Source organism: Zymoseptoria tritici, chromosome 1 (assembly GCF_000219625.1).
Source record: "Zymoseptoria tritici IPO323 chromosome 1, whole genome shotgun sequence".
NCBI lineage: Eukaryota > Fungi > Ascomycota > Dothideomycetes > Mycosphaerellales > Mycosphaerellaceae > Zymoseptoria > Zymoseptoria tritici.
This window is the reverse complement of record NC_018218.1, coordinates 5,183,876-5,202,585: the sequence shown is the minus strand read 5'-3', so window position 1 is coordinate 5,202,585 and position 18,710 is coordinate 5,183,876. Positions and strand designations below refer to the sequence as shown.

The 18,710-nt window shown below is 45.9% G+C and overlaps 5 protein-coding genes across 5 annotated transcripts; 3 read left to right on the top strand and 2 right to left on the bottom strand.

The window, feature by feature from the left end:
- Positions 1-2,516: 2,516 nt before the first annotated feature.
- Positions 2,517-3,255, top strand: MYCGRDRAFT_54228 (uncharacterized protein; the record flags this gene model as incomplete). Its single annotated transcript, XM_003856932.1, has 2 exons — positions 2,517-2,648; positions 2,711-3,255. Coding segments are annotated over 2 exons (432 nt in total).
- A 6,839-nt stretch (positions 3,256-10,094) lies between these two features.
- Positions 10,095-11,915, top strand: MYCGRDRAFT_107669 (uncharacterized protein; the record flags this gene model as incomplete). The annotated part of the gene is made up of 1 exon (XM_003856933.1): positions 10,095-11,915. One exon carries the CDS (start codon positions 10,095-10,097, stop codon positions 11,913-11,915), a length of 1,821 nt encoding a protein of 606 aa, XP_003856981.1.
- Positions 11,916-13,761: 1,846 nt separating this feature from the next.
- Positions 13,762-15,075, top strand: MYCGRDRAFT_90087 (putative peroxidase; the record flags this gene model as incomplete). Its single annotated transcript, XM_003856934.1, has 2 exons — positions 13,762-13,990; positions 14,048-15,075. The coding sequence occupies 2 exons, from the start codon at positions 13,762-13,764 to the stop codon at positions 15,073-15,075; spliced, it is 1,257 nt and encodes a 418-aa protein (XP_003856982.1).
- A 347-nt stretch (positions 15,076-15,422) lies between these two features.
- Positions 15,423-16,899, bottom strand: MYCGRDRAFT_219793 (ABC transporter-like protein; the record flags this gene model as incomplete). The annotated part of the gene is made up of 2 exons (XM_003856659.1): positions 15,423-15,585; positions 15,638-16,899. The coding sequence occupies 2 exons, from the start codon at positions 16,897-16,899 to the stop codon at positions 15,423-15,425; spliced, it is 1,425 nt and encodes a 474-aa protein (XP_003856707.1).
- Positions 16,900-17,549: 650 nt separating this feature from the next.
- Positions 17,550-18,179, bottom strand: MYCGRDRAFT_90085 (uncharacterized protein; the record flags this gene model as incomplete). Its single annotated transcript, XM_003856658.1, has 1 exon — positions 17,550-18,179. One exon carries the CDS (start codon positions 18,177-18,179, stop codon positions 17,550-17,552), a length of 630 nt encoding a protein of 209 aa, XP_003856706.1.
- Between the last annotated feature and the right edge of the window lie 531 nt (positions 18,180-18,710).

The window sequence follows — 18,710 nt, the reverse complement described above, 5'->3', positions numbered from 1 at the left end:
ATAAAGACTACAAGTCCGAAGAAGAAGACGCCTCAGAGGACAACTAGTAGGATAGAGGAGGAGCTAGAGGAACTAAGGAGGGAGCCTAAAGACTTCGCGCGTAATTAGCGCCGCGTTACCTGCTCGTAGAGCACTACCTAGTAGCCCTAGGCGGACGAGATAGAGGTAGACGATTAGCTAGTAAGCCGCCGACGTCGTCGCCGCTCTAAGAAGACTTCCTAACTCTCGCTAGAGTTTATACAGGAGGACTTAGATAAGGATCTCGAGGGGATCTAGACATCTAGCCGTCCCCCCTTTAAGGACGGTAGGATAGTTAGTTCGAAGGTAGATAAGACACCTAGTAAGAAGACGAAGGGTAGTATTTTCTCGGACATAAACTTAGGCTTAGGTTTTAGCCCGGATCCTAGCGTAGAACCGGAACCCCAGACTAGAGCGATAGGGATGTTCGATAGGTTCCGTAGCCGTAGTAGCCGCTTAGTTGCGCTATTAAGTATAGTAAAGCCTCGTACGGCGGAGGCACTAGCTCGTCGAGTATATAAGCCTCGGGATTAGGATACGCGTATAAAGGATCTCGGTAAGAACAATACGACCTAGGACCTTACTAATACGTCTACTAAGGTAGGAAAGTAGAAGCGCCGCGAGTCTAGCTAGGGCGGTCGCTACCGCGACCGCTAAGAAACGGAGCGATAAGTACGGATAATAGGAGGGTACTACGGAGTATACAGATGTTTTAACTTAGATTTTAGTACTTTTATTACATTTACTAGTATCGCGCTACGACTTTAGTAGAGTAGCATCGAACTTAGCCTGTCGTTAGGATAGCCCTACGGGTAGAGCGATTACTAAGCAAGTATTAGATTTTACGTATCGCGACTCCTATATAAGATAGGAGTAGAGACGAGACATAACGCGGACGGCGGTAGACTATAAGTCCTAACATCGCTATCTAATTCTACCTATCGATAGAATAGCCCTATAGGTTAAAAGCATACTTATAGTTAAGTCCTTTTTAATATAACCCTAGTACCTTTATAACCCGAACCGTCTTATTTACTAGTGCTCTAGTAAACGTAAGGCTCCCTTTTATTAAACATTGCTATATAATAATAGAGTTCGCCGTAAGATTATAGAACACGCGAGGCGATTACTATTCTTATAGTACTTTAGTATAACTATTTATTAGATAAAGGCCGGCAACGTAGATAAGTCGATAGCTACGTACGAATAGTAATTAGTAGCTAATAGAATTTACTAACGAGATGCTAACGTTACGCCGCGTAGCTAGGCGACCGAATAGTATATAAAACAACCCCGTAAGAGCCCCTAAGACTTCTCTCGAACACTAACATTAACAACTATTAAGCGAGACTAGTAAGTATACCTTAGCTATCTAGGTAAACATCCGAACTATACTAATATTCGCTAGACACTATATACTTCTCCTTAGACGACTAGTTAGTCTATCGTAGTATTAACCGCTACCTGAAGTAAGGTCTACGAAAGTTACGCGCCTTCCGGAACTACTTAGAAGAAGAGCGCTAGGCATAGCGGTAGGACGAGCGTATAGCGTAAGAATAAGACTTCGAATCCGTATATAATCTTCTAGTACGGCGCCTATCCGACAACCGCGATTAGTCGCGATATAGAGGCTTAGGATACTATATAAGAAGCTCTAACTACTACTATATAGATAAGACATAAGAATTACGTTTAGGACAGCGTATAGAGGGGAGGCTAGGGATAAGGCTAGATAACGGACGTAATACTAGAGATGCTAGGCGGACGACCCGGAATCTATAGCCCGCTTAAGTTAACAACCCGTTTATAACGCGGCTAGCGCCTCATAGTATAGCGCCGTCGACTTATCGTAATACAGGATAGTATCCCTATATCGAGACTATAGTAACTTAGTCGAGTATACATAGTTACTCTAGCCGACGACTAAGAGCTTATTAACCGCTATTAACGAAGTAGAACCTAGCGGATTAGTAGAGTAGGGCGGTAGCGATTAAGGCTAAGGAGGAACGCGCGCGGTAGCGTCTTACTATAGCGGACAAATAATATAGTACTAGCGACGGATATAGGGGCGTAATAGATATAGGTATAGTAATTTTAAGCTTTTAGTATAAGAATCTAGCTACGATACTAGTTAGAAACTAATACCCCTACTGCGTACGACAGCGATAGAATTATAGCATAATTTTTATAGTAGTATAATTAGATCGACATATAGCTTCTTATACATACCTTAATTATGCGATAAAAGTAGTTTTGAATTTTCGATGTCGCGGCGCTATATAGCATTACCCAAAAACGCTACTAGGCCCTTAGACCCTCTTAGGCGAGGCGCTCGAAGAGGTTAGTGCTCGCCAAGAGGGTCTGTGCTTCTGAGACTACGATTTTTGGTATCTTCTCTTGGGCCTCGGGTTCGCTTAACCTAAAGCAGACATAAGTTACAGCTTCCACCCATGGATCAGATGTTGCAATGCATACCATGCATACCGTTCGAGAGATGCACTCCACACGGGACCAGGAGCTCTCCGCAATGTCTCCGCGTTGACAGGCCCTTATAACAATATCGCATACTCGTGAGCGACTTTCCTCACACATTCACCACCAAATACACACCACAGGAAATACCGTCAAAAGTGAGTGCAGAGCCTCACATCGCACTGATTTGACCGTCTTCCTTGCTAACAATCGATCGTAGTGGCTCCCGTCCCTCTCACAATCATCAAAGGCGCCGGCCAGCAGCACATCCCGATCCCCGAAGGCGAATCCGCCATCGTCGCAGACTTCCACTCGATCCAGACTCAAACTCAAGAAGGCGTTGGCCCGACCTACCTCACATCCGGCTTCTACCGCATCCAGCCTGGCCCAACCCGCAACATTCCCACCTACACATACGAGGAGACCAAGTACGTCCTCAACGGACAGATCGACGTTCTCGATGAGGCGACCGGCGTCACACACCACTTGGTGGCTGGAGATTGGGCGTTCTTCCCGGTGGGCAGCAAGGCGCAGTTCTCGAGCAAGAGTGGTGGAACGGCTTTCTTCGCGGTGACGAGGCCGGTCATCAACACGCATCCGGGCTTGGTGGGAAGGGCGGAGAAGGTGCCAGGAACCCAGAGCAGGCTGTAGAATGGCTAGGATTGGGTAGTTCTAGCTACCCATGCCTGCGATGGATGGTCTCATGAGCGACGGATCAAGCTGATCGGGTCCTGTATACTCACATCAATGTCAACATCACTTTCGCATTGTGCTGCCGAGTCCTGAGCGTCAACAACCATGTTCAGGTTGGCAGCGGAGGATGAGCGCCGACTTGTGAGGAGATAGTACCTCCGACAAGGCACGGCTGACTAATCGGAGTTGTGAGGGAGAGCTTCTGTTGTGGATCATTAGACTAACCATTAGTGAAGTGCACGTGACTAGTGCTAAGGCATTCCCACACACAGATAGCTAAAGTAAGAATCTTATACTTAAGATTCTCTCTGCATAACAATATATACCTGCTAATTAGAGGTCTTCTTCTACTTAGCTTAAGTCTAATTATAATAGGTTATAAGCCCGGCGTAACTACTACATACTTAAGGAAGAATTGTCTGTTCTAAGCGCAGCTACTAGAACCTTACTATATACTATTTAGACAGTTAACTAGCGAGCCGAGAAAGAGCTAGTTATAATAACAGCCGCAATGCAGGCTAATAAGTTTAAGACTACGAAGGAGAATAAAGTCCTAAGAAAGGGAAGCAACTTCTTAGACTAGTTAAGGATGCTTAAAGCAGCCCTTATAAATAAGGAGGTGTTAGGCTATGTCTTTTATAACATTCCCTAGTGCCCTACCTAACTAAAGCTAGGAATTAAAGTTAGATATCCCTCTCTACTAACTAAGGAGAGTACTACTTTATCCTCCTAGGCTCTAACTCCTTCCTAAAAAGAAGGAGGGGATACTCTAGTAACAGAACCTATTCTAACTAGTAGACTAAGACTAACTCCTCTCTAAGTCTAGCATAAGTATAACCTAATTACATACAGGATTGTTAGCAAAAGGATTAACTAATCTCTAAGGCCTAATTTTAGGGATATAGAGAAGACAGCTAAGGAACTATATAATACTATTACAGCTACCTACAGGCCTGTTATAACTATAAACATTTATAACAGCCTAAGGATTCTTAAAATTAGCAATATTAAGATCTAAGGAACAAATACTTAGAAGTACTATAAGGACTTCTAGAAGTAGCATTATAAGTACATCTTTATAACAGAATAATACTCTAGGTCTAAGAGCATTCTAGTCTTAAAGCTTACCTTTAGTAATAAGCAGATTAGGCTATTCTTTACCTAAGGCCTCTACTATCTAGAATACTTAAGAAGCTAGAGACAATCCTATTATATTAAGAACACAACTCTTAAAGAGCTAATTACCTTATTAATTAAGGAACCTCCTCTACAGATATAGAGGACAGTAGAAGGATTTAGGGGTACTGCAGTAGATAATAATTAGTATACTAAGTGTACCTATTATATCTATATAAATGCAGATTGCTTTAAGAAGTACCCTAACAAGGCCCTAAAGTCCTAGGTATATAAAGGAAAAGGAGGATCTAATAAGGATAAGAAGAAGTCCTAAGACAAGAGCAAGAGACATAACAAGAAGGGAGGAAAGGATGCTATAGTAATTAAGCCTATCTCCTTTTCTAATGCAGGCTTAGACTCTAATTTAGATAGCTTATTTGCAGGAGCAGCAATTACTGCCGCTAGAATACAAAGGAGTAACACTATTATCTAAGATTCTAGTATATTATACTACTTCTTTAATAACAAGTCCTAGTTCTTAGACCTTAAACCCCTAGAAACCCTAATTAGGTTCTCTTAAGCTATTAGACAAAGTATAATTACATACTTAGGAAGTGTAAGGATTATAATAAAGTATAAGGGGAATAAGTTAAACATTACCTTGCAAGATGTGTTATACTCTCCTAACTCTAATTACAACCTTATCTTAGTAGAGACTCTCTAGCTAAAGTGCAAGGTCTATCTAGACAGGCTATCTTTATGCATTCTAAGGAATAACAAGAAGATAGGTAAGGTTTAGTCTACTTATAATGTTCTAATCCTCTAGAATGCAACTGTCTTACTCCCTAAAGGGAGTACTAAAGTTGCTTCTACAACTAACAGGAATATGTCCTATCTAGCCTTTGCTATACCTAAGGCTAATATAACAAGATAGCACTAGAGACTAGGCTATATAGGGAACAAGATTCTTAGTGCAACAAAGGCTTAAGTCTAAGGACTTAAGCAAATTAATACATCTACACTTAAGCACTATAAGCTATACAAGCTTATAAGGTTATAGAGAGTAGTGTTAAGAACTCCGAGACTAATACCTTAATCCTTATTAGATAAGGTCTATATTAATATTATAGGACTAATCTTTCTACTAGACATCTTTAGATACAAGTACATCCTTATAATTACTAATACAAAGTTAAGAAGGAGATAGGCTATCTTCTGCAAGCTTAAATTACAAGCTGCACAAATTATTAAGAAATAGACTACTAAGACATTTAACTAGTACAAAAAGATAGTTAAGATCTAGTTCTCGGATAGAGGAGGAGAGTTTGATAATAATAATCTAATTACATTTGTAGAGAATAAGGGACTAAGATAGGATTTCTTAGCTCCCTATACTCCTAAGCAGAATAGAATTGCAGAATTATCTAACAAGGTTATCCTTAACAAGGCAAGAGCAATAATAATTAACTCTAGCCTACCTCTCCCTCTCTAGAGTTTTGTAGTTGCATATGCAATCTTCCTTACTAATAGGCTAGTATACCTATTAACTAACAAGATTCCTCTTTAGGAATTTAATTAAGATCTTAATGCTAGAACTCTACATATTAATCTAACAAAGGTTAGGAGATTTAGATGTAGAGCATATCTGCATAATTAGGGGAGACCTAATTTATAGAAGTTCTATCCTAGAGCAGAGAAATACTAGAATCTAGGATTCTAGGAGAACACTTTAACTAACTATATAGTTTAGAAGTTTAAACTATCTACCCTTACTAGGTTTTAGCACAAGATTGTAACCTCTCCTTATATAACATATAATAAGAATAAGGTATATAGCATAATACCTACTGCCCTAGACTTCTAAGGGGAGAGTTTCTTACAACTAATGCAATCTATTACTACAGAACAGGAAGTCTATACTATCTATACTAAGGATTAAGATTAGGGCTAGGATGCCTAAGGGCAAGATGCCTAACCTCTTACTACTTCTTATCTTTAAGAAGTAGAGAACATATTTAATACTATACAGAGAGAGAGAAACTAAGCCTCCCTTTTAACATCTTAGGGGGAGCAAACATTAGGTTAGGACATACAGTCCTAGGATAACTAACATAAGCAGTCTAAGCCTAATTAGCTAGAGGCTACTAAGTATAAAGAAGCCTCCTAGCTAGCTTAGGGGGAGCATGTTTCTAAGGAAACAGGAAGTCCTAAGGGATTCTAAGGAAGTCCTAAGGGATTCTAGGAGCAGGCTAATACCTTATTAATATAGCTATAACATTAAGCATTAGTAGAGAATTGCCCTAAAAGGGAAGACCTCTAAGATTATACTATAACTCCCTTCCTAGATATTTATGTTACAGGAAAGAGGAAAGCAGGGAGAAGCCCTAAGAGACTTAAGAAATTAGGTAATAAAGCAAGTCCTAAAAGCTTAGGCATATTTAGACTCTTAAGAAGTAGAAGATTAGTTATAAGAAAAGACTATAGCAAGATCTAGAAGATAGGACTTAAAGCAACAAATCCTAATCTATCTAATCCTAAGACAGTTAAGGAAGCTCTCTCTAGATCTAACTACAAGGAATAGGAGAAAGCTATTATTAAGGAAGCTAAGTTACTTAAGTCTATAGGATGCCTTAAATAGAAACTTATTAGCACCCTCCCTAAAGGGAGAATCCCTCTTATAGGGAAATAGGTCTTTAAGATTAAGGTGCTCCTAGATAGAACTATAAAGAAGTATAAGGCTAGATAGACAGCTAGGGGATTTACACAAAGGAAGGGACTTAACTATGTTAATACCTTTGCTCCTACCCTAAGAGCTATAATAAGGAGAATACTTCTGTCCCTCTTAGTTAACTTTAGCTAGAAGAGGAGATAAGTTAATGTTAAGACTGCATTCCTAAATCTAAACCTAGATAAGCAGATCTTTATTAAGCTACTAAAGGGAGCTTATCTCTTTAAGAAAGATGCCTACAAGTATATTATATATATTAAGAAAGGACTGTATAGGCTTAAGCAGGTAGCTACTCTCTAGCACTACGATGCTATAGACACTCTCTAAAAGCTTAGTCTAATAAGAACTATTAGTAATGCTTGCCTCTTTTAAGGGAAAGGCATCCTTATTCTCCTTTATATAGATAACTTCTAGATCTTTAGATAGTTAGACTATAAGATTAACAAGCTAATTAAGGGATTAGAGCAGAAGTACACGATTAAGGTTGTTAATACTAATATCTTTCTTAGACTTTACCTAAAGGAAGGGAAAGATAGCTCTATATCTGTCTCTTAGGAACACTATTCTAGAAACAAACTTTAAAGACATAGTCTTAGTAATGCAAAGAGTGTTAAGTACCCCCTTAACACCCTCCTTAAACCCCTCTAGGATAAGGGAACAAAGGAGGACTATAATCTCTTTAACAAGATTATTAGGGAACTGTAACATCTATTAAACTATACTAGACTAGATATTAGTTTTGCTGTTAACTACTATACAAGGTTCCTTTAGAACCTAGGACCTTTGCATGTTTAGGCAGCTAAACATATCTAGAGATATATTACAGGCATAATTAACAAGTGCCTTATATATAGGAAAACTAAGGAGCAAATTTAGATTAAAGCATTCTTAGACTCTAACTTTACTAGTAATCCTAGCATATCTAGGTCTACCTTAGGAATGCTCTTTAAAATTGCAGGAGGCCTAGTTATCTAGAGATCTTAACTACAGAAAGAAGTAGTGCTATCTAGCACTAAGGCAGAGTACCTCTCTCTTACTAAGGCAACAAGAGAAGTAAATTAGGTAAGGAATCTTATTAATAAGCTCTAGCCCTTTACCTAGGCTAAAAGCATTTCTACTATCCTTATTAAAGTAGACAATTAATTAGCTATTAGCCTTATAGAAAACTATGCTAACTCTAAAAGATTAAGACATATCTCTCTTAGGAACTATTACTATAGAGAGCAACATAATAAGGGGAGTATTAAGGTAGAGTTTGTAAGGATAGACATGCAGCTTACAGACTGTCTAACAAAACTAAAATCCCTAAACACTATCCTTTAATATATAGACCTATAAATCCAGCAAAAAGACACTTATGTGTCTATATTAGGCAGCTAACATAGACATATAAGAGAGGCTAATACAGGAATTAAACCTGTAACCTTCTAATTTGTAGTTAGAAATTATACTACTAGACTAACTAGCCCTTAATAAGAAGAGGGAAATTGCTCTTAAATTTATGCCTTAATACCTACATTCCTACCTAAGAAGGATTCCCTCCCTAGAATTACACTATTTTATTTGTTATAAAACTAAGAAGCATAACACTTAGAACACTTATTTTATTCTTATCTGTACAAAGGAAAGGAGGCAACTATATACCTCTACAAAAGCATCTAAGAAACTATAAGAAAAACACCTAGCTAAAGGAAAACTTTTCTATAAAAACCTAAGAGCATTAGAGTATGTCCTAGAACCTGCAGCCTACCCCCTTAAAACTACTACTAAAAGACTAAGCTAATTCCCTTAGAATCTTAACTTAAAGCCTAGGAGAATGTTAGTTTTTATTAGGGAAGAAGGGATTTTAAGGAGAACATATATAGGATGCTATACTACTAACTACTACTTTATCTCTACCTTGTTAAAGCCTAACATTTAGCTAAAAGGAGTCTAGTTATAGTATAATACAAATCCCTAAGGATTAGGAGTTGTTAGACTAGGGTAGTTTTCTACTAGGAAGGCCTACTCCCTTAGGTTATATAGCTCCTCTATTACTATATTAATAAGGTCTATAGTAAGGAGATCCTTATTAAGCTTAGCTATAAATTTATTAAAGCAAGCTACAAAAGAGAAGGGACCCTAAGCCCTAACATTTACTCTATTATAGTATCGATTTATCTCTCCTTTAATAAGTTAATATATAGTCTAATATGCTACAGAACTATCTTTGTAGATCTATAGGAGATCTCTACTACTAATAGCTCTTGCTTTATCGATAACTTGCTAGAAGGTTTTCCTAGGGATAGAGAAAGCTGCTCTTCTTCTAGAAGCTATAGCTAGTAATATAGATTATGTTGTTAATAGCTATAAGGGATAGATAATAGATTAGCTAATAAATTAGCTAAATAGATAAGAGGTGTAGATTATAAAGTAGAGGAATAAAAAAGCTAGAAGAAGATGCCTTTTAACAAGCTAAAGCCGAGCATTAGCTACGTAGTAGGTAAATACCTACTATATTTAGGTAACAGATAGCTCGTAATAATGCAGCTACTAATAGGGGAGTATTGTAGATTATTAGACTAACTATTAGTAAAGTACACGTAACTAGTGCTAAGGCATTCCTACACACAGATAGCTAAAGTAAGAATCTTACACTTAAGATTCTCTCTGCATAACAATATATACCTGCTAATTAGAGGTCTTCTTCTACTCAGCTTGAGTCTAATCACAACAGCTTCAAGGTCAGGTCTCTCTGACTGCCACCGACACGTCCACACGACACGATGCACGAAATTGATTCATTCCTCGCCGATTCTGCCATGAATCACACTTCGGATCACTCTCACGCTACCACCACAAGTATTGATCTTTCCCTATGTTCACCGCTCCACGGTCTCAAAAATGTCGCGTTCACAACAATTGTCCTGTTCGTACGCAAGATCACGCAATCTCGTGGGGCCAAACCTAAGGTAGGTAGATCCCCCACCTCGCTCACCACACCTCGATCTTCTATATACAACCTCACCCGCTTGTGGCGACATTTCACCGAAGCATCAAGTCCGCATTTACCCTCAGTCATACCACGATGGAGGCAATACCATATTCCGACGCCAAGCTGCGTCGCATCCTATCGGCTGTGCGCACGATCGCTGTGGTAGGTGCCTCGAGCAACTGGAATCGTCCCAGCTACTTCGTGATGAAGTATCTGCAACGCAAAGGATACCGAGTGATCCCCGTCAACCCCGGAAATGCTGGAAAAGACTTGCTTGGCGAGCGTGTCTATGCCAACTTGCGCGATATCCCAGATGAGGTCGATATGGTCAACGTGTTCCGGGCATCACACTCGGTCGGACCTATCATGGACGATGCAATTGCCGTCGGCATCAAGGTGGTCTGGATGCAGCTGGGAGTCCGCAACGACGAAGCCGCCGCGAAAGGGGAAGAAGCAGGTATCGAGGTGATCATGAATCGCTGCCCGAAAATCGAATTCGGCCGCCTGGGTGGCGAACTGTCCTGGAGCGGTGTCAACAGCGGCATTATACGGAACAAAGCAGCGCAGGCGCCGACTGACCGTCGGACCAAGCCACGCGACCTGCCACCTATCAACATCGATTATGGCTTCGAAACCCGGGCGATCCACGCGGGGGCCGCGCCAGATCCAACCACCGGAGCTCGTGGGACCCCAATTTACCAGACCACCGCGTACGTCTTCGACGATGTCGAACATGCCGCATCTCTGTTCAACCTGCACAACTTTGGCTACATCTATGGCCGACTGACCAATCCGACGGTGTCGGTCCTCGAGGAACGTGTGGCCAGTCTGGAGGGAGGTCGGGCTGCTGTCGCCGCAGCTTCCGGACATGCAGCGCAGTTCCTTATTTTCGCTACGATGCTAGAGCCCGGCGACGAGTTTCTGGCTTCAAGTAAGCTGTACGGTGGCTCTCTCACGCAGTTCAGTCTTTCGTTCAAGAAGCTGGGCTGGCACTGCCATTTTGTCGACCCAACGGATCCGGAGAACTTCCGGCGTGCCCTCACGCCCAAATGCAAGGCCATTTTCATCGAGAGTCTCGCCAATCCGGGTGGCATCATCAGCGACATTTCCGCCATCGCTGAAGTCGCTCATTCAGCTGGTCTGCCACTGATTGTCGACAACACGCTCGCCACCCCATATCTATGCCGGCCTTTCGAATGGGGCGCCGACATCGTGGTTCACTCCACCACCAAATTCCTTGGCGGCCACGGCAACGCAATGGGCGGGATCGTTGTCGAGTCGGGTAAATTCGATTGGACTCAGGGCGGCAAATTCCCATCTATGACCGAACCTGAGCCTGCGTATCATGGTCTGCGCTTCTACGAGAACTTTGGCGACTTTGCATTCACCACAAAAGCTCGCGCTGTCGCACTGCGCGATTACGGTCCGACCATGGCGCCAATGAACGCTTTCCTCACCATTACAGGCATCGAAACACTGCACCTGCGCATGGAGCGACATTGCAGCAATGCGAAGGCCGTTGCGGAATACCTCGACAAGGACTCCCGCGTCGCTTGGGTGTCGTACGCCGGTCTCGAGGACAATCCTTACCGAAAATTGGCGTCCAAGTACCTCCCCAAAGGCTCAGGGTCCGTCTTCACCTTTGGCGTCAAGGGCGGCTACGAGACAGGCATCAAGGTCGTCGAGAGCGTCAATCTGTTCTCCCATCTCGCAAACGTCGGCGACACTCGCAGCTTGATTTTGCATCCGGCATCGACTACTCATCGGCAACTCAGCGACGAGCAACGGGAAGGCGCGGGCGCTGGACCCGATGTGATTCGTTTGTCGATCGGCTTGGAGACTGCGGCTGATTTGATTGCGGATCTGGACAGAGCGTTGGGATCAGACAAAGCTGCGAACGGCACAGGTCACTAAATGGTCGAGTGTATGTAGAAGGAAGAAGTTGCATGGACGTGCCCATGATGACCACAGACGCCTAGGCTCGTCTTGCCTTAGGCATCATCAATCAACAACAATGAACACTCGCTACCTACCTAGCCCGCGCCACCGCAATCTCACCAGCCTGCCTCTCGCACGAGGTTGAGATCCGAAAGTCGTGTATGCGCCCAGCGAACGGCGAAGACCGACTGCCATCGCTGTCACAGAAGCGGACCACCGCCTGCCAAAGCCACCTCCTACATACCACGACCTGACCGCGGACTACAGGACCGGGACGACTTCGCCGTGGAAGCTTTGTATGCTATCTCATCACACATCGAAGTGGATGCAAGCCAGCGTGTATCGCCAGCCTGATTGCTGGGCTTCCTACGCAAAGCGGTATTCTTGGCCGCTTCCGGCGCATGCTGTCTTTCTCTTGACGGCGCATGCTGTATTTCTCTTGAACTTCTGCTTGTCCTGGCTGGCATCTCCTGGGCACTAAGCGAATGCCTCTGCTGGCCAGGGCAAGGTTCGGCGCTCGCTGACGCAAACGTGAAGAGACTCACATGGAGCAGTCTCCTTTTGAGGGCAAGCGCGACGGCGACGGCGGTGCGGCGAGATATGCATCATTCTTGAGCACCTCTGTTCCTCTCGATTAGTGTTGATACGACCTACCACCACTGCGCCGCACAAGGCGGGTGGAGACCCCGCAGCAAGGAGATGGAGGTCAAGCGCTGCCTGTGGAACAATCGCACGCAGTCCCTGTTGCTAGCTCGACGAGCAGAAGACTTTGCGAGCGGCTGGGACACGACTTCGAGTGATGAGTAGACGGAGGTGGTATTACTGGAGGTCAAGGACGAGGTAAGTGTATTTGAAGCACCAGCGAAGACTCCGACTCTTACTCCTCACATTCGAAGCTTCGGTGGAGCGGCCACGGACGATGTTGCGTGGCATGAATGCTGTCGACCGCCGGCCGTTGAAGTCGTTCACACAACCGGTCGATTGTCGAAGTTCTCACACATTGCTCGTGCTCGAGCCTTGAAATGAAGGCCAGCGCGAGAGTGTCTCGCTTCTCATCGCCCTTGGCCATTGGCTTGGAAAGACTTCCGGCACTTTTCCAGTGCGACTTCACGCATGATCACTTATCGGACGCCTTTTACCCCGGAAACAACAGCGTTTCCGACTATATCGAACTCATTCTACGAAAAATCACATCCCGGCAAACGCGGCGAAGCGGACCTCTAGCATGTTCCTGTGACTCCAGCTTCTCCGGACTCAAATTGCGTGCGAGGACTTGAAGCCGTTGACTGTAGGGACTGTATCCTTTCTGGTATGCTGCCGAAGCAAAGCTTTACGCCTCGTGGCTTACTCGTGTTCTGGAGCGGGGAATGACTGGTCGCCACTTGCATCTAGCGACTACCCGTCAACCCACATGAGCGGCACTTTCCCTGCATACCAACCGCGTCGATGCATTCTTGCCACCGTGCCGTTCGAGATGCTCTTGAACTCCAGCATCACGCGACGCAATGCAAGTATCCCGGACATCTGACCTCTGTTGTGTACAGATCTTCACCAACAAGGCCACAAGTCCAGATGTGTCAGAGTTTCCGGCCATGTGATTCGACAGATGGCGCATTCTATGTGAGCTCGGTGGAGAGATCGCTGCCGTGAAGCCGTACGCCAGACGGCCCAGAACTAATGTTTGCTGCACGCTATGCAAATGTTGAACATATATTAAAGTGAGCGGCAACTCTGCGAAACATTGCCCTATCATCATCTACAACTTCGCTCAACGACTCAACGATCTCACTATCTTACCCTCAACTCCTCCTACCAAGCTATCATGAGGACCGCTTTCTCAATTGCAGCGTTGGCTGCCTCCGCCGCAGCGTGGCCTATGGTCATGCAGGCCGACAACAACATGAAGCGCGCCAGTGGAGACATTCCCAACACTGGAGTCGGGCATCAGAACCCGGTCTTTGACGCCAAGGATCAATATGTGGACGTCACCGATGGTGGCCCCAATGCTTTCCAGAGCCCTGGATCTGGCGACCTCCGTGGTCAATGTCCAGGTGAGTGTCTCTCATACAGAGGAACCATGATTGGCAGTAGCCCTGACTGGTAATTAGGCCTCAATGCCGCCGCCAACCACGGCTTCCTTCCAAGAAACGGCAAAGCCACCGCACAACAGACCGCCGATGGTCTTGGAGCAGCCTACAACATGAGCCCTGAGTTGGCAATCTTTCTCGCGACCTACGCAGCGCTCATCTCTGGCGACCCAGCTACTGGCACATGGAGCATTGGTGCTGGATTCCCAGGCACTGTTCCTCTCCTCAGCAACCCTACCGGTATCGTGGGCACTCACAACCGATATGAGGGTGACGCTTCCATCGTGCGCGGAGATGCGTACCTCAACAACGGCCGAGTTGGCGTGTTCCAGTGGCACAGCTGGAACAATCTCTGGAACTTGGCCGGAGACGAGAACAACCTGGATTACTACAAGATTCACAGACAGAATGCATACACGCAACAGTACAGTGAATCCAACAATCCTCACTATTTCTCCGCCCCCTTCTCCGGAGCTGTTACGCCTGCTGCGCACAACTTCGTGATTGGCTTCATGTCCAACCACTCCGCTGAGAACCCAGGTGGCTTCTTGACCCGCGAGGTCCTCAGCTCCTTCTTTGCCGTCACTGGTACCGGCGCCGGCGCTTCTGGCGACAACCCTGGCGACTTCGTGCAACATCGCGGCCAAGAGCGCATCCCTCTGAACTGGTATAGGCGTCCCTCTAGCTCGCAGTCCACCCTTGCCGATGTTGCTCTCGACCTCACCCAGACAATCAAGGACGCTCCCAACGCCGTCAAGATTGGTGGCAACACTGGGACTGTCAACAGCTTCGTCGGTCTTGACATCGCCGACGTCAGCGGAGGAGCCTTCAACGCTGCCGACCTCCTGAACGGCAACAACCTCTTGTGCTTCGCCACGCAGGCTGCTCAGGCTGGCGATATCGACGCCCTCAAGTTCCTCACCGCTCCGCTCAAGTCCATGTTCGAGAACGCTCTTGGAAGCCTTGGCTGCCCGGAGCTCTTGAACTACAATGGCAAGCCTCTCGCCCAGTTCCCGGGTGCTCAAGATCTCACATCGACCTTGAAGTAGGTGTGTGACGATGGACACATATTACGACGCAAGGAGAAGCCACGGTTTGGCACAAAGGTTTTGTAAATAGCTATCTAGCGCTGCAATGAATATGTTCAATGAAATAACCAATCAGTCGATCAATCGATCAAATCGTCAGTATTACATGATGTGATGCCGTTCGTATTTCGACAAGTTCGGACAAGTGGGTACTTGAGCTCCTTTGCAAACCAAGCTTTGCCTCCTTGAACAACGCGCCGAACACATCGATCGATTGGTTCTCTCAACGATCAGCTGAAGCCAAGTTCGACCTCACCTTTACCCCGAAGCCTCGATCTCAGTCCCGGGCACAGGGAATGAAAGGCTTTTCATGCCAGGCCACCTTGATCTACGCTTCGCGAGACGATATGCTCTCTCATGGTACCACCTCGATCGCACATGCCACGAAAGAGGCCACCTTTGTCGAAGAGAAGAAATGGACTGTCGTACTCTGCAACCATGCCATCGTCCATCACCAGTGTACAGTCGTAGCTAGGTATGTGTCAGTCGATAGCCAGTTACCAGACTCATGGAGACCACTCACCCAATGATCGTCTTGAATCTGTGTGCGATGCAAAGCAGAGTCTTGCCATCAAACGCCTGGTATATGATCTGCTGCAGCTTCTTGTCGGTCTCGAAGTCGACGAAGCTAGTTGCTTCGTCAAACATGATGACTTGCAAATCCTTCAGCAGAACTCGAGCCAGTGCCAACAACTGTCTCTGACCCAAGGAAAAGTTCGATCCCTCATCTTCCACTGGTAAGTCGAGGTTGACCTTAGCAGGCTCCTGGGAACCCGTGGAGGCCAATACATCTTTGTCGGTGATGAAGTTGGCTTGCCGCAATTCTTGCCACAGTTTAATGTCTTCGTACTCGTCAAACGGATTCAGATTGCTGCAGATTGTGCCCCGGAAGAGCGTCGGATCTTGAGGTATTATAGACAGCCTCGATCGTAGATCATGCAGAGGCACGCCTGCGATGTCGATGCCACCTATGGATATGATGCCTTGGGACAGTTCAACCAGTCTGAACATCGAGCTAACGATGCTGGACTTCCCAGCGCCAGTGCGTCCAGCGATACCAATATGCTGGCCACTCTTGATATGGACGGTCAGGCCTTTGAGCGCGAGTGGGAAGCCCTCCCGATATCGCATCTGAACTTCTTCAAACCGGATGTATCCCTTCCCTGGCCAAGTTGGTCGAACATCGCTCTTCTCCATCGCTGTAGTTTTCTCTTGCCCCAGATCATGGCCGTATTGATGTAGTCTCTCCACCGAGTTCATTTCGTTCTCCACATCGGCCAAGCTGTGAACGACGTCCTGCATCAGCTGGACTGTCGACAACATGTATAACAGAACGACGCCGCAGACGCTTGGATCGAGGCTGAATCGCGATGTGACGATGAGAATGCCGACAATGAAGACCAGAAGCACTCCGACTATGTCTAGACGAGTCGAAAGCCAGCGCTGACCGGCGAAAGTCAAGAAGTATGCGCCGTCCATTGAGTCGAGAGAAGCGGAAATGGTGGCGAGGAATCTTGACTGCACGTTGTACGCACGGATTGTGAGGATTCCGGATATCGTTTCGCCAAAATGTGCAAAGACGTGGCTACAAAGAATTGCCTCGTGGCGTTTGATCTCTCGTGCAAGTTCTCGATAGTACGATGCGGTGACTGCGAACGCTAGCATAAGCGGAAGGAGGGCAATGGCAAAGTAGGAGTAGTATGCGATGGTCAGACAGAAGGTCGAGATGATGGTGGCGAGGATGTATAGAAGAAGTCGTAGGTCCCCCGTAAGTGAATTATCCATGGTGTCCACGTCTTTTGAAAAGCGATTGGTGATCCGGCCGATTGGACTAGTGTCGAAGAAAGATATTGGCGCTCGAAATGTGAAACTGCGTTGTTGAGCATGGTATTTTCTGCTCGAGCGGTGGTACCTCGCGCTTCTTGAACGGATTGAAGATGTGCATCGTTAACCGGAAAGTTAGATGCCGTTATGGTCGGTTACGAGCGCTTTATGCCAGTTCACAACTCAGGTGATGCCTGCTTGGAGTGCCAATGTTGCCGCAAAGTCCATGCTACAGGAAGGGAAGAACTCTGGCCCTGTCATATGCTCGTACGGGGGCTTGTATTTCGCCATACGCTGAAGGATCTAGTGTCCGAAAGATTCAGCTAATGCGCGTGTCAAATTCGTTTGCGGTCCCTCGACTGTGCCACATGACTTGCTCTTGCATTTCCTCGGTCGCATTTGAGATTTCGCAAGCCGCAAGCGACTGTCAGCGAAGCGAACCCTCTTCGTATGCATTTCCCGAGAGATCTGTTTTGTTGGGACAAAATGGAAAGGCGGTGATACATACAAAGTGTCGCTCGCCCGCCCGGCCGCTGCGCGGAGCTAAGCTGTCCGTAGAGCAAACTCTACTTTCAGCCAATCCGCAACATCATCCGCGGCAGGACGTTCTATCAGACTTCCTCGAACACCCACAAAGTATTGCCATGATATGCTCTCTCAATCTCGCCAGCCGATGTTTTGACAAGCAACATCATCTTGCTCTGCCTGAACGGTGACAGCAGTTGATATCCTCCGCTTGGGTGCGCCCGAGGGACGAAACACTCCCAATTATTGAGCCTCAGCGCGCCGGCGTGCACTTTCCCCCGGATCTCTTTGCCGTCATGACTGAGATAGCTTCTGGATCGTTTGTTCAGAAAGGCGGTGTAGTTGTCTCTGCATACACAAAGAAAAGTGTTGCTCGCATTGGGGCCGTCTTCAGCATATCGTAGTCGAAGGGTTTTGCCGTCCTCCGTAAGAGTGATCGCCTTCCGGGTTTCTTTATCGAGGATCATGTATGATGTGTCGAACCATGGCACTTCACCTTGAGCGAACGGCGGTGAGAGTCGTGGACTTCCGAAAGTGTCGCCTTGGGTGAAGCCGGTCTTTGGAGTAAAACGAGTGTCTGAAGAGCTGGTTGAATTGCGCGACTCATTTTGGCCAGCGTGCCCATTCTCAGTTTCGTTTGCTTTCTCTGTGTGGAAGTCGGATGCGCCTGAGTTGGTTGGCTGATCCTGACTGAGTTTTGAGTGTTCTTCGCCCATCTTGAACGCCGAGGAACTCGTGGTGCTAAAGTCGCTAATGCGCGGCAGTGTCAGGAGCGGAAGAGGGGAGGGACAGAAGATGAAGAGAATTCGAGCGCATCTGATGATGAATTGGAGCTGAGTGATGTATCGCCGCGCGTATTGGTCTTACCTATTTGCCTCACCTTGTTGCCCGTACGGGCATTTAACGTTAGAGCCCACGGTCAAGCAGATTGATGTCGAGATCGCGATGTTCGATCTCCGCCCGGAAACTATACTCGGTCGCTCTGGCACTTTTGACGCCTTCCTTCGTATCCAGTGGATTCACGTGTCGGGGCGGAAGGTGGTGGGTGCAGAAGAGAGAGAAGAACTCGGAGGAAGCTCGAAGTACACAACCGACAACCTTGAACGGTCCGTGCCTACTGCTTAGTCATCCGCTCACCTCACTTCACGGCACTCCACTTCTGTTTGATCCATCGAACTCCCTCTTCCTTCTCATCACTCAAGTCACATCTAGAGGCCTTTCAACCAGAAAGAATCGGTCAGCATCCG